This window comes from Rhinichthys klamathensis, unplaced genomic scaffold (genome assembly GCF_029890125.1).
Source record: "Rhinichthys klamathensis goyatoka isolate OS25496 unplaced genomic scaffold, OSU_Roscu_1.1 h1tg000189l_1, whole genome shotgun sequence".
In the NCBI taxonomy this organism is placed as follows: Eukaryota; Metazoa; Chordata; class Actinopteri; order Cypriniformes; family Leuciscidae; genus Rhinichthys; species Rhinichthys klamathensis.
The window spans coordinates 790,001-803,475 of NW_026606716.1; the positions used below are offsets into that span (position 1 = coordinate 790,001).

At 37.1% G+C, this 13,475-nt stretch overlaps 1 protein-coding gene across 1 annotated transcript in view; it reads right to left on the reverse strand.

Annotated features, from left to right (window-relative positions):
• The window catches only part of timp2b (TIMP metallopeptidase inhibitor 2b), a 9,884-nt gene extending 2,916 nt beyond the window's left edge, over positions 1–6,968 (reverse strand). Inside the window, exons 1-2 of the mRNA XM_056261949.1 lie at positions 6,803–6,968; positions 702–802 (exon numbers count right to left, since the gene is read on the reverse strand). Coding sequence (XP_056117924.1) covers positions 702–802; positions 6,803–6,917 — 216 coding nt within the window. The 5' untranslated portion in view covers positions 6,918–6,968. The remainder of the gene's footprint in view (positions 1–701; positions 803–6,802) is intronic.
• Between the last annotated feature and the right edge of the window lie 6,507 nt (positions 6,969–13,475).

The window sequence follows — 13,475 nt, forward strand, 5'->3', positions numbered from 1 at the left end:
TGTCGAAATATTACATTGCTCATTGCACATTTCGCAACAATTTTTATAGTGAAATGTCCAGTGAGTGAAAAAAGAGTTTTATATTAAAACGTGCCGTGTTGCCGTGAATCTGGCAGCATTTTACTGATGTTGTACGTGTAGCAGATTGAAAATGAGATGCCACCTACACTAAAACATAACCGATAGTGTAAACAGGAGATAAATATTCCTTTGCTAAAGCAGTCGTGCCATTTTAGCTTGCTTCATCAAGTCTTTGAGTTGTTTATTGTGACTCGCAGTGCCAGTGCTGTACCAGGTGAGGCTACGAGCAAGTGTACTTGCTCAGAAGAGGTGCTGTTATGATGCAAACATCAAAATGTATTAGTTTACAAATTCATGCACTATGGTAAAAGTGTTTTGAGGTCATAACCACGTGAAAATATGTCTTTAATCTGCGCATGTCATCATAATTTGTGTGAAAAGGAATAAAAGTTGTTGGTGTTTTACTGTTTCTAGTTGGTTTAGGGTGTTTTCAACTGTAGTAAACAGTATCTACAGGTACTAATGTTGGTAGATTTTTCCAATAAGGCTACGTTGCAAATTGGCATATCATGGTACGAGTAATTGTACCAAGGTAACAGTGTATATCTTACAATTATGGCAATTCTGACATAATTCAATGGTTTTGCGTTTGGCTTGATGTTAGAACATTCTCCACTAACCTTCATCTGTTTGACGTCATATCGGATCATTTTGATTGGATAGCCATAGGCATCATTGCCGGTAACCACCTCCTTCCGTCCGACTACTTTGGCTCTGATGACTGAAAAAACAAACGCATTCATTCAACCTGAAATGTTGTCTGGCCCGTTTAACTGTAGACGGGTGTTATCCTGCAAGTATAGAGAGATGACTGATCTGGTGTCTGTGCTACAGGTGCTGAGAGCTGGGCGTATGCATGGAGACACATGAGTGTTTGATTAGCGGAGGGCCGTGTGAGGAATGTGCTCTCAGGAAGCCAGTCAGCAGTCTGACTCTAGCGGGACCCCCGCTCGCTCGCTTTAATCTCCTCCCTCACACCGCCTGCTCCCCATAGAGCTGCTGACATACAAATACCAAATGCTCAGTCCAAACTCATCTCTTTGTAATAAGCAAATTCAGTCGGTAGATCAGATGCTTTGAACAAGATAGAGATTTGTAAATGAGAGCTTCTTCCTCTAGCCCTCTGGTGCTCTTCACGTGTGGGTCAAAAATGATCGAAATTGTTTTATTTCAATGAAATGAATGTACTATATTTTAGTTCGATAATGTTTTTTTGTATTTTCAAGGGGATTTTATGCTCCTAAATTATATTTACACTGTATTTATAATCCATTTATGCACTTTTTGAGCATAGACTTGAGAATTTAATTTCCAACTTAAACTCGTTGTAAATGTTGAATGCGTAAGAGCACAGGCTTAAGTTTGATCTCCAATCAAAGACGACACTTGGCTATGGAAGCTTGTTTCCGCCACAGAATGAAAAATAAAAAAGGTAATTGCGACTTTTTATCTCACAATTCTGACTTTTTTTCTCACAATTGGGAGTTTACATCTCGCAATTCTGACTTTATTTCTCAGAATTGCGAGATATAAAGTCGCAATTGCGAGATATAAAGTCAGAATTGATTGATATAAAGTCAGAATTGCGTGATATAAAGTCAAAATTGCGTGTTGTAAAGTCAGAATTGTGAGATATAAACTATTCTGAGGGGAAAAAAGTTAGTCTTTTTCCCCCTTAGAATTGGCCTGATAACTCGCAATTGCGAGTTTATATCTCACAATTCTGAGAAAGATGTCAGAATTTCGAGATATAAACTCGCAATTATGTGTTATAAAGTCAGAATTGCGAGATGTAAACTCGCAATTGTGAGAAAAAAAGTCAGAATTGTGAGATAAAAAGTCGCAATTCTGTCTTTTTTTCTCGCAATTGCGACTTTATTTCTCATAATTGCGACTTTATATCTCGCAATTGCGACTTTATTTCTCAGAATTGCGACTTTATATCTCGCAATTGCGACTTTATTTCTCAGAATTGCGACTTTATATCTCGCAATTGCGACTTTATTTCTCACAATTCTGACTTCATATCGCAATTGTGAGATAAAAAGTCGCAATTATAAAAAAAAAAAATATATATTCAGTGGCGGAAACAAGCTTCCATACTTGGCAGATTATTGCTGAAGTTGAAAAAAGTTTTAAAAAGTTAACTTAAAAAAAGTTTTACGTTTATTGTTATGAAAAATGCGCAAAATTACTATTTTCAATTGTTAACTCTAAAACTGTGAAAAAATCAAAGCCATACATCCAAACAAGTTGTTGTTCAATATTTGAGCCTGATATCTCAAACAATTTTGTTTGGCTGCAGTACCAAAAGTTTCCACTAGATGAAATCAATCTCCCATTCATTTCCAATACGGACATTTTTGACCGTGAGGAGCACAAGTGTGACTATTTTGTTCCATTTAACCTGTTCGAATCATCTCCATGATTTTTTTTTGTGTGTGTTCACAACCTTTATCAAGTGCAAAACCTTTATCAAGTTTCGTACCATTCTGATGAAGTAAAAAATAAAAATAAGGAATAAATAAAATAATACATTTGAAGCGTCGGCCTCAAATACCCGGATGAGCAGCAGTCATTATACAGCGTTGCAATTGACGACGGTTTTATGATTGACGACACATTATGCGAATGACCAATCAGAATCAAGCATTTCAGAGAACTGTGTAAAAACTGTGTAATAACATTTCACAGTTTATTTTCGTATTTACTGTATTTTTGATCAAATAAATGCAGCCTTTACTTCTTTTAAAAACATTCACTGACCTCAAACTTTTAAACAGTATTGTATAGGAATAAGAGATCCCTATAAAACTCTTCCCCTCATCTATCCGAGTGCCCATACACACTGTCCGTATATTCAGGCCCAAACACAGTGTCTTTTCTATTGGCCACACACTCAGAATGCCAAATACACCCACAGGATCCCAGTCTCAAGTCAGGCATGCCTGTCTCATCAGTAACACACACATGCAGGGTTTATGCTGGTTTAATCACAGCCTCCCTTTTCCACACATTCATTCCATACCGAGGTGGAAGTGTGGGACACACAGTGTGTGCGCTGTTTCCAGCTGCAGGTATGTGAGGGGGAAAGCGAGCCCTACACATTATTCATTTACTGGTTCTGTAGGTCACATGGGAATACCGTAACACTTTCTAGTTCGACTATATGCATACGCTAGCGTACTCGTAAAAAATGAAGTGCACTTTGGGCTTAACATGACAACAATGTACTAAAAATGGAAATGTTTTTCCTTTGTGTTATTCGCTTACAGACGACAATGTTGTCAAAACGATCCCCGTTCACCCCGTTCTCTATTATTCATGCCAGGCCAGTAGATGGCGATATAAAAACACTTTGCATCTATAGACTGAACATGCGCATGTTCTCAGTATTTTCACAAATTCGCATTTTTTTAGTTTACACGGAGACGATATTGTTTTCAAAAACTTGCTGAAACCCATTTTAAGGCCAAATGAACGGCCAAAACGCATACAAAGCTTTCCACATTTAGTTCAAAACGGTATCAATGTATTTAATAATGAATGACCTCTGCATCATTGATTCTGTTATTGAACTGAATTGAATCAACACTGAACTAAATTGAGCTGAATGGCAACACTATTGTTTTCTGTTGAACTGCTTTACAGCTGAAATTGAATTTGTTCCATAATTGACCAACATTAACACTGTTTTTCACTGTGAAACTGCTTTGAAACTATCTGGATTGTACAAAGCGCTACGTGACTCGACTCTCTCAAAACCATCAGGCAAATACGACGTGGGAGTTTCAAACGGCCAGCATCATGATGCCACATACGAGAATGAGATCGGCTATTCCTGTGGTGGGCGGCAGATGTTGTTTTCAACCGATCACTAAATGCAAAGGTGGGCGTGTGGTCATTGGGCTCTGACTACAGTGACCCAAGTTTCACCGTCCCGAGTCATGTAATGACCATCTAACTTTCGTCAAAGACGAACCACAATATGTTGCTACCATGTGGCAATACTTTCTCAATTTTTGCAGTTGTAATCATCCTGTTGAAAGAGGTTTTACTCACAGGGCAACGCAGACAATGGAAAATGCACAGGTCATGTAATGGCAGGGTATTCTAGGGACAGCAAAGCTCAGAGGATCTGAGGCGGGTTACACACAATGACATAATAAAGCTAAAATTAGGCTTACGATTCTCCCCATCACTTCAGCATTGTAGAAATGTAGAAATGTGTCAACGGATAAAGATTCTGCAATATAGTTTATGCAGTCACCATGGGTCATTCCTATAGTTTAGTGGATTTTGGACTGAGCAGGTTTGTTAAAATCAGTTATTTTTTTAGGTTTGTCAGAGGCAGAAAATGTGTAAAAAAAAAAAATCAGAAAATGCTCAAGTATAACCTAATAATTCAGATCAAATATTTCATACGAATATATTATGTTTTCCACCCTGTTACATGACATATTTACAATGCAAAGAATGACAGGGTGGATGTTTTAAGCTATAATGATGCCCATTACTAGCTAGAAAAGAACAACATGCTAGCTAGCAGATAATTAACATTAAGGAGTTTTTGTTTTTTTATGTAAAAATAAACAAATAAACGTTTTCACGTCCAGTGTAAATTGACACAACAGGGTGGACATGTTTTATGCTATTCGGCAAGTCTTTATGGTTTACGAAAGGTTTATGACTAACACTTAGGCTACTTTGTTCTTGGAGTTTTTTTTCCCCTCTAAGGAAATGATGTCACTTCCGCCAAGTCATGTGCTTTAGGTTTAAGATTTTAAAGGGCAAATAGCACCAATGTAACAGGGTGGACTGTTTGAGGGACATAAACTAATTTAATGGTTTTACTTTTTTGAATTTATATGCATCAATTGCATCATATGCAATCAATTGTGTTTTACGTAAAAGAGAATAAGTAAGTAAATAACCTAATACTCAAAATTGATCATTTAGAAATATATATGTGACATTTAATTTAAAGTGAAGTTGAGAAAACATGTTTGGGGACATGATAATTCATCTGTCGAGTGCTTCAAAATTACATTTATTCTTAATTATTCTTAGGTACTAATCTTTATGATTTTTTTGGTTAATGGGGTACAACTGTGCAATATATATATATATATATTAGGGCTGTCAAATGATTAATCGTGATTAATCACATCCAAAATAAAAGTTTTTTTACATAATATATGTGGGTGCACTGTGTATAATTATTTTATATATATAAATACACACACATGCTTGTATATATTTAAGAAATATTTTCATGTATATACTGTATATAGATTTATATATAATTTATATTATATATAAATATAAATATTTTATATATAAATAATATTTTTTTCTTAAATATACATGCATGTGTGTGTATTTATATATATACAAAATAATTATACACAGTGCACCCACATATATTATGTAAAAAAAACTTTTATTTTGGATGTGATTAATCACGATTAATCATTTGACAGCCCTAATATATATATATATATATATATATAATATGTAGAGTGGGATGTGTCCCAAACAAGTCAGGATTTAGCAGAACCTGTTATTAAGGGAAGTGATGCGTTTATTTATTGTTGCCAAGTTACGTCCCACCTCTGTATTATTATACAGAATTTAACAGGTGTGTGTAAAATTGTTTTATAATGACTTGTGAAAAGTGAATCAGAGTTTAACATCAGAATATTATTTGTATTGTTTTGAGTCTTTTGTTTTAATTACCTATTATATAATGTGAGACTCGTCATTCATTTATGAATAATCTTTTCGTTTTTTGTTTTTTTTTACCATAAAGTCAAAAAAAGAGAGAAAATAATCAAACGAGAGATGAAATACTTTTAATTTCTACAGTATTTAATTCACTGGATTATATTGCCACAAAAACAGCAACTATATTGTGATTTATACTGTGCTACAATACTTAAGATATACCACCCATTTCTGGTCCTTGTTACACCAATAAGTATTGAGTATTAATGAGCATGTAATTACTATAGGGATAGTGTTAGGGTTTGGTTAACAGCTAGTTGCTTGTAATTATACATAATTTACTGTTACTATGGTAAGTAGGTGTAACAAGGAAACTGTTAAATAAAGTTATTATCCACATTGATAATTGAGAATATTAAGCAAATGAAACAGAGCGAATGAAACTATCAAGATAAAAATAAAGACGATAAACATGACAGGCCCTAGTGTTGTTATTCCCACTGATATAGCCTTATCATATTAATTAAAGCATAGCACATAAGCATGTTTAATATTATGACTTCTGAGGTATTTTTAACATCAGTTGTCCTGAACACTAGAAGAATCAAATGATACTTTTAGAGAATTTTCTAAATTTTAGATACAATGAAAGCCTTTTCTACACATGTATAAAACATGAAATAATAATACTAATAGTGCAATAAACAACTCCAATAACATTCCAGCAATAAGTCACTTACTTAAAAAAAAGTTTTTCTTTTACATTTGTAATTAATACAGACTGCAGTCTAAATGAAAAGTAATAGAATTAACTTTATTAAACAGAGTTGTTTCTGCATAGATTATTACAGAATTAAAGATGTTGTCAGATGGTGTCTCGTTGACACATATGAACATAGACATGCTAAAGCTGCCATACGCACACGACAGAGACTGTATTAATGTAATATAGACATGGCTATGGATATGAAATAGTTAACGCGTGGAATCTTACCGACATCCGCATTGCAATAGGCTTGCTGGGGATGTTCAGGAGAGCAGCTGCAGGCTTCGGCGAACTCTGGGGATCCGCTCAGGAACACCAGCAGGAGAGCCGCAACAACACTCATCTTCACTGCGACAAGCGAGACTACACAAACCCGAGGGTTTACTCAAACAAAGACTTCAGAGAGGCTCAGAGGAAAAGCTGACAGGAGTGAGAGGACTGACCTGAGGACAGTCTGAATGCTTATTCGCTCTCTCTCTCTGTGAATGGCCCTGCTTTATATTCCACTCTGAGCTCCGCCCATTTAGTCTGACTTCAATATGACTTTTTACTTTTTGCCCTGACTTAGTCATCATGTCCTCATTGTTTAATTATTTTATTGCTATTTTGTCTTCTTCTTTTTTCTTTTTTTTACGTTAGTACATTTAAATATGAGTCATATTTAAAGGACAGTCTAGCAGAAACAGTGTTGACCAATGCTCTGACGTGTAGTTGGCACTTGACCTCACAATGACCACTCACTTCCCTGTTTTAAAACAATTACTAATATGAAGTGCAAGTGTTCAGTTTTGAGCAATGTGTAACACATTCTAAAAGGTTATTACCATATATTTTCAGCATTATAGGTCATCGAAAGGGGCACGAGAAATAACCTAAAACTAGAACGGTTTAATAACAGCAATACATTTTATGTGTACATTTGTCATACCAAAATTTATTCAGATACCTTCAACATTTCTCACATTATCAGAGTGTATTCGCTATAGTTTAGAAAATGGTATGACAAGAGTTCTCAGATCAGTTGATATTTCACTGGTTTTGTCCGTCCTTCTGTTAGACTCTCACAGATGAATTATGTTGAATATCTGTCAGCTGTTAAATTTAACTACACAATTAGATAATACCAGTTTAGCTCAACCGATTACCAAGCAATGCTTCATGTTGTTCAGTCTGTGTGTAAAAAGAGCATTAGCAATTAAAGAAAAAACACTTCAGCAAAACATGATCAGGTCAAAGTGTCGGAATAATTATTGCTCCCAAATTTGTATAAATGTTACTGGTAGTCACTGTATGAAGAGTTTCTGGGTATAATATGTCACAGTTTACTTTATATTGCTCTCCTCACTCACATAAATGAACTATAGTGTCCTGCACACACTAGTAAAAAAAAATGTCAAAAATGATATCTGGTGTCTGAATCATTTTGGGTCTGACTGTAAATGTAACTTGTCAGTTTTCATGTGGGTGTCAAGATATCAATCTTACATTTATAGTTTGTTCACAGAACGGGGTTTATCTCTGACAGCACATGTACATCACAGAGATGTCTATCTGATGTCTGCATTTACATCTGGAACATCGGATGTTGTGTGTCAGATGTTAAATAGACATTTGGAAAATGTTTATGACTTAGAGAATGTATCAAAACAGATGTTTCCCAGATTAAGGGCAGACATCTTAGAGACATATCTGTGCTGGATATCATCTTGCCCTCGGTTGACACACACATGCACGTTTGACATTGAGGTAAACTGTGTTATTTGATCATGGTGCAATTCGCGCAAAGGAGAATTTCGGATTCTGTGTCCATCCATCAGAATTTCCCAGCTTCCCATATCAAGGGTAACCCGCGTTACGTTAGCTATCTGTCTGTCATCATACGGTGTGACGTGGGAAGAAACGTGCTCCGTCTCTTTGTCACTTCTCGCTGATTTTCTTTCTGCTGAATCGTCATTTTTAAGACGCGTTGCTGTTATTGCAACAAGATATTCTCTAAGCCTCTGTGTTTGAAATAGTAAGTTTGAATTCTTCATTTTCTCCAGAAGAAAAAGTCCTTCAATATAAAGATTTTATTAGTTTAGTTTAATCTCATGAGAGAAATAATGCACCAATTTATAAGTGGAACACCAATATGTTGTCTATCAGGATATAGAGATTGCACAGTTTCTTTAAGTAAAGAGAATTAAGGAACTCAAATCAGGTGGAAGTAGATGAAGGAAGTCAAGCATCTTGCATTATTCTCTGTTGAAATCACAAGCGCCGGTGTGATCCAGATCCAGGGAAACACTTCTGCATCTTCTCATCACTACTCAACCCTCCACCCACTCCTTCCTTTCCCTCTCTCTCTTCTGGACTTTCTTCATAGTAGTGATGCGGGCCTTGGCAAACACCACTAATAAATATGGTAAATATGGTGCTTCCCGACGAATTAAGAAATCCGGCATGTCTCTGCATGCTTTACTACTTTAAGCTATGTCTGGCTAGATTTAGATTGTAGATAGACGGACCCTCTCCTAAAATGAGGGGTATTTTCAAAGAGTAATTCTTCCTCAAGGCGAATCGAAAGACAAAACCTCCCATGCCTCAGAACATGTTCTTGTGGTTCACCCCTGCTTTATTAGTGCGAGAAGCCATTGTGTCATGGTTTTAAGACTCTTTCATGACTTGTACACAATAACAAGTGTCTGAAAATGGTTCCAGTGAACAGAACTGTATAGTTTTTATGATTTCGGTGGCTGCTCATTGTCATTGCTCATTCTCATAAGTGGGTATTGTGGCTGGCACACCAGATTTAAAGCTTGTTCACACATGTATTCTGTCATGGTTTCGTTTTCACTGTGTTTCCTGCGTTTTGTCTGAGTTCCCTCGTTAGTGTCCCTGTTGTTCCATAAGCCCTCAGTTCTTTCAGTTCATTGTTTGGTCTCGTTAATGTTAATGAGTAGTAACATGACACCAAGTAAGCTAATTATAAAGACCACACTACTGTCAGGAATCTGAGTGACTTTTTCCTTGCCATGTTAATGCTTTCTGCGATTCAAAGAGAAAGTAAGTTTCATGAAAATCTTGAGGGAACCACTGTATTCTGGGTTTTGACGTCATCTCTGCATCACTCTATTCCCCATAAAGTCCCGCCCTACATTTTTTTTCTTGTTCCAGAAATTGTTTCACTCGGATACACGTCACAATCGGGAAGAAAAGACTATTCTAACATCTGCAGTCCTTCTATAGTCTGTCTGTCTGTCTGTGATGAGAAATGGTGTGACCTGCACTCCACGAGATTAAAAAAAGCAGATTTTTTTACAAGTTGAGCTGCTTGAAATGCCATTTCAGTTCAGCACTCAAGCACAAGATGCTGAAAAAAGCAGTGGTGAATTTCCAGCTGATGAATGATAGTGCTTTAAAGAGCTCAAGCATTTAAAGCAGCAAATTTAAAAAATGCAGTGCGGAGTAATAAACAGAATTTTATAATGTGTTGGTGATGCAAAATCATTATAGTTATCTTTATAGTTATGGTTCTCAGTGTGAATAGGCATTTACACCCATACTCCTTATGACATTCATGACCTCAAAAGTCTTACGACAAAAGGTATTTAATCGAGATTTTCCACCAAAATGGGAATGATCCATGCAAAATTCGCCTCCACTAGGATGTTGTGGTCTGTTTCCAGGACGTTATTATCCAGCAGCTTGGGTATTGTTAGGTGGTTGTCCTGTCAACAGTCTGTGGTCTCTCGCTATGGCCCAAAAATTCCTCCATCATCCTTACAATTTGAGGTATTATTCATGTCTGTCGAATAAATATGGGATGAGTTACATTCCCAATTTGATAGGGTTTTGTTCAGATCCTCAGCCCTAAGTATGAGCAAAAGTAATCGAGATATTACATTTGTTTTTACACAATACCACTAATGATGGTCTCAAAGGGTCATACGGGAATTAGTCTCAGCCTCAGACATCACGCCCACCAACCGTTGGCTTAACGTCTGATGCATAAGGCACACAAAATGGGAAGTCGCAAATTTCGAAGTCGCGATCTGATTGGTTGAACTCTACATGATGCCCGGGAGACGTGTGTGTTGCGTTCTTTAACAGTCCCCCTGGAAACAAAACAATCGTGAAGCCAAACCCCCTAATGGAAGAAGAAAGCCGCCGTGTTTACAGCTGTGACAATAAGCGCTTACCAGGATCAACTAAACGCTGGTTTTTAAAAAGTATGAGAAGTTTGCAGTGCTGTTGATGCAGTAAACTTACACAACGTTCTTGAATGAATAATTTATTATATGCACACCGGTCTGTTATCGCAGGCACATTGACTTTACATTCTCATGCCCTTAAACATGACGCAGAACAAAACTAACTGTGTTTGGTGGCTTTACACGTCATTCAGACGTCCTTTTAGCCAAATAAAGGTCCTTAATCAACCTTAGCCAACCTAGCTAAGGTCCTTGTGTAACAGTTCCAGAGGGTTTTCACTATTACTGGCTGACTATAGCTGTTTTGTAATTATCTTCCTGGTCACCAGGGGGCAACGCCCTCAGGTAAGGGGGTTAGAATACCCATAAAAAGAAGAATGAGTAATCTATCTGATATGCCATGTGGTGGCTCGATTTGGAGATGGCTCACTCTTTTTTTTTAAGAGGGGTTTTGAGTTACTATTTGAGGAACAGTGTGTTTGCAACGCTCAATGTAGGGCATATATATTTCCTCAATTGTGTTGTTTGGTGTGCTACCTGGAATCATTGTATTCATTACGGACTTAACCCCAGCATCACATTTTCTTCAGTTGGATTACCTTGGTGGATTATATATATATATATTTTTTAACCCGGCCTTTGAGGACTACAAGTTTTGGCTGAGTGAGTTTTTTGCTGTGATGGGACTGTAGTTGCAACTGATCTGACTTTGAACTGAACTATTGTGCGGTAACAATCGGATTGGTCATCGCTGGATAACAGGTTCGTTATTTCCATTACACACACATTATCCATATTATCATTTTATGATTTTGTGTTTACATTGTATGGACTGAACTAATGTTGAAGGACTCATTGGACTGGGTTTTGGGTGATCGTATAGGATATTATTGCTTTATGGTGATATATTATTGTTGTGATATATTATTTTGATATATATTCACTTTGAGCTGGTGTTTGGCAATTATATTTGGATGTGATCCCCCACTTATTTTTTTGTGTGTTTCATTTTGTCTTTGATATCAGACGAGTTGTTACACTAGCTTATATCAACCTAGCTTAACCTTGGTCCTTAGCCAAATAAAGCAGTGATGGAGTCCAGACCTTCTGCCGTCAGTCTGAAAGTCTGGCTACGCAAGACTATACTGGAATAAACCTACGTAAACCACTGTGTTGAGGGCTATGCAGACTCCATAAGACGCCCATACACAAAGGTTTTAGGGTTAAATGCCTATAGACTGTGGCATGTGGGCGCGCAAAGCATAATAGGTTCAAGCTGACCACTTATCCTTCCACTGAAGCTGCCCACATCTGGTTTGCTTCCTGCAGAGACTACAACAGACCTCACTGGTGACATTCAAGTCATAAATAGTGTAGATACACTGTGAAATATATGCACGGGAGAGTATTTATGACTCACAGAAAGGAAATCAGTGAAAGGGCTGTACAGAAATTAGGAGAGTAATGAGTAATGTGTGGGATATGAGCCAGTTTACTGACTCACAATCAACATCCCTTGCATCACTGTTCGCCGCAGTCCCTCGGCTCTCTGTAATCAACCTCAGAAATTCCCGCTATTTATTTAGTTCTTTCTGTCTTAAACAAGTGAAATGTACTTTATTAAATTCATTTTTTTATTTCGCATTTTCGTTTATTTTTTCCTGTCCGCTGCCTTTCATGTCACAGTTCAGGATAGTTTCAAGTAGGGGTGTAACAGTACACAGAAGTCACGGTTCGGCGCATACCTCGGTTTTGGGGTCACAGTTCGATACGAGTTGGGTACATTTACATTAACTCTTTTTTTGGGGGGGTTGGTGCATAGATCGTCTCTTCTTCTTCTGTTTTTTTTTCCTGTTGTGGCGGTTAGAAAACAGCGTTGCATTACCTTGAGCGCTCCCTTTTGGATTGGAGTGTGGATCGCCTGTCCAAGTCCAAGTCCAAGTCCAAGTCCAAGTCCAAGTCCAAGTCCAAGTCCAAGTCCAAGTCCAAGTCCAAGTCCAAGTCCAAGTCCAAGTCCAAGTCCCCCAACTCTATTGCTTAGTATTTGCTGGTTACTACATATTTTGCATACTTGTGTTATTATAAAGTTTTGACTTTATTATTCTAAAATGTGTCAAATCGTATCAATAAGTAGGTTTTTCTTTTGACTGATGATATAAAGGAACTCCACAAGGATGATACATTTAAAAAAAAAAAAAAGCATTGCTCACAGTCTGACATAATATTAGGTTTCTCAATGAATAAACAGTGGGAAAAAACCCCAGAATAAACAGCAACCTCTACTGAAGAATGGTTCCCCTTGTATGGAAGATTTCATTCTTACTTGCCTAAGACCCCTGAGAAAAGGGTGGGCTTCAAAGAAACAAGGTTGGACAACAAGGAAATGACACACTCAAGATTAAATGAGCAGAAATCCATGCCTGAATTCCTCATGGCACGCCACAGTCTGAGGAGAAGAACAGAGATTTCTCCATCTGAGGTCAGCGTTACGCCCCAGCCCCTGGCCCCAAACCATCTCTGTCTGATGTGGCAAGGACTGTTTTTTTTCTGTAAGGTCTCCACCTGACTGCAGGGTTCTGGGATTCCAGGATATTCCTGGAATTCTTGCTCATATTGTTCCATTACTGGAACAATTTAAATTTTAAACATAAAGTAAATTAAGAACACATAACATACTGAACATGCTATATAAAGCAGATGATATAACT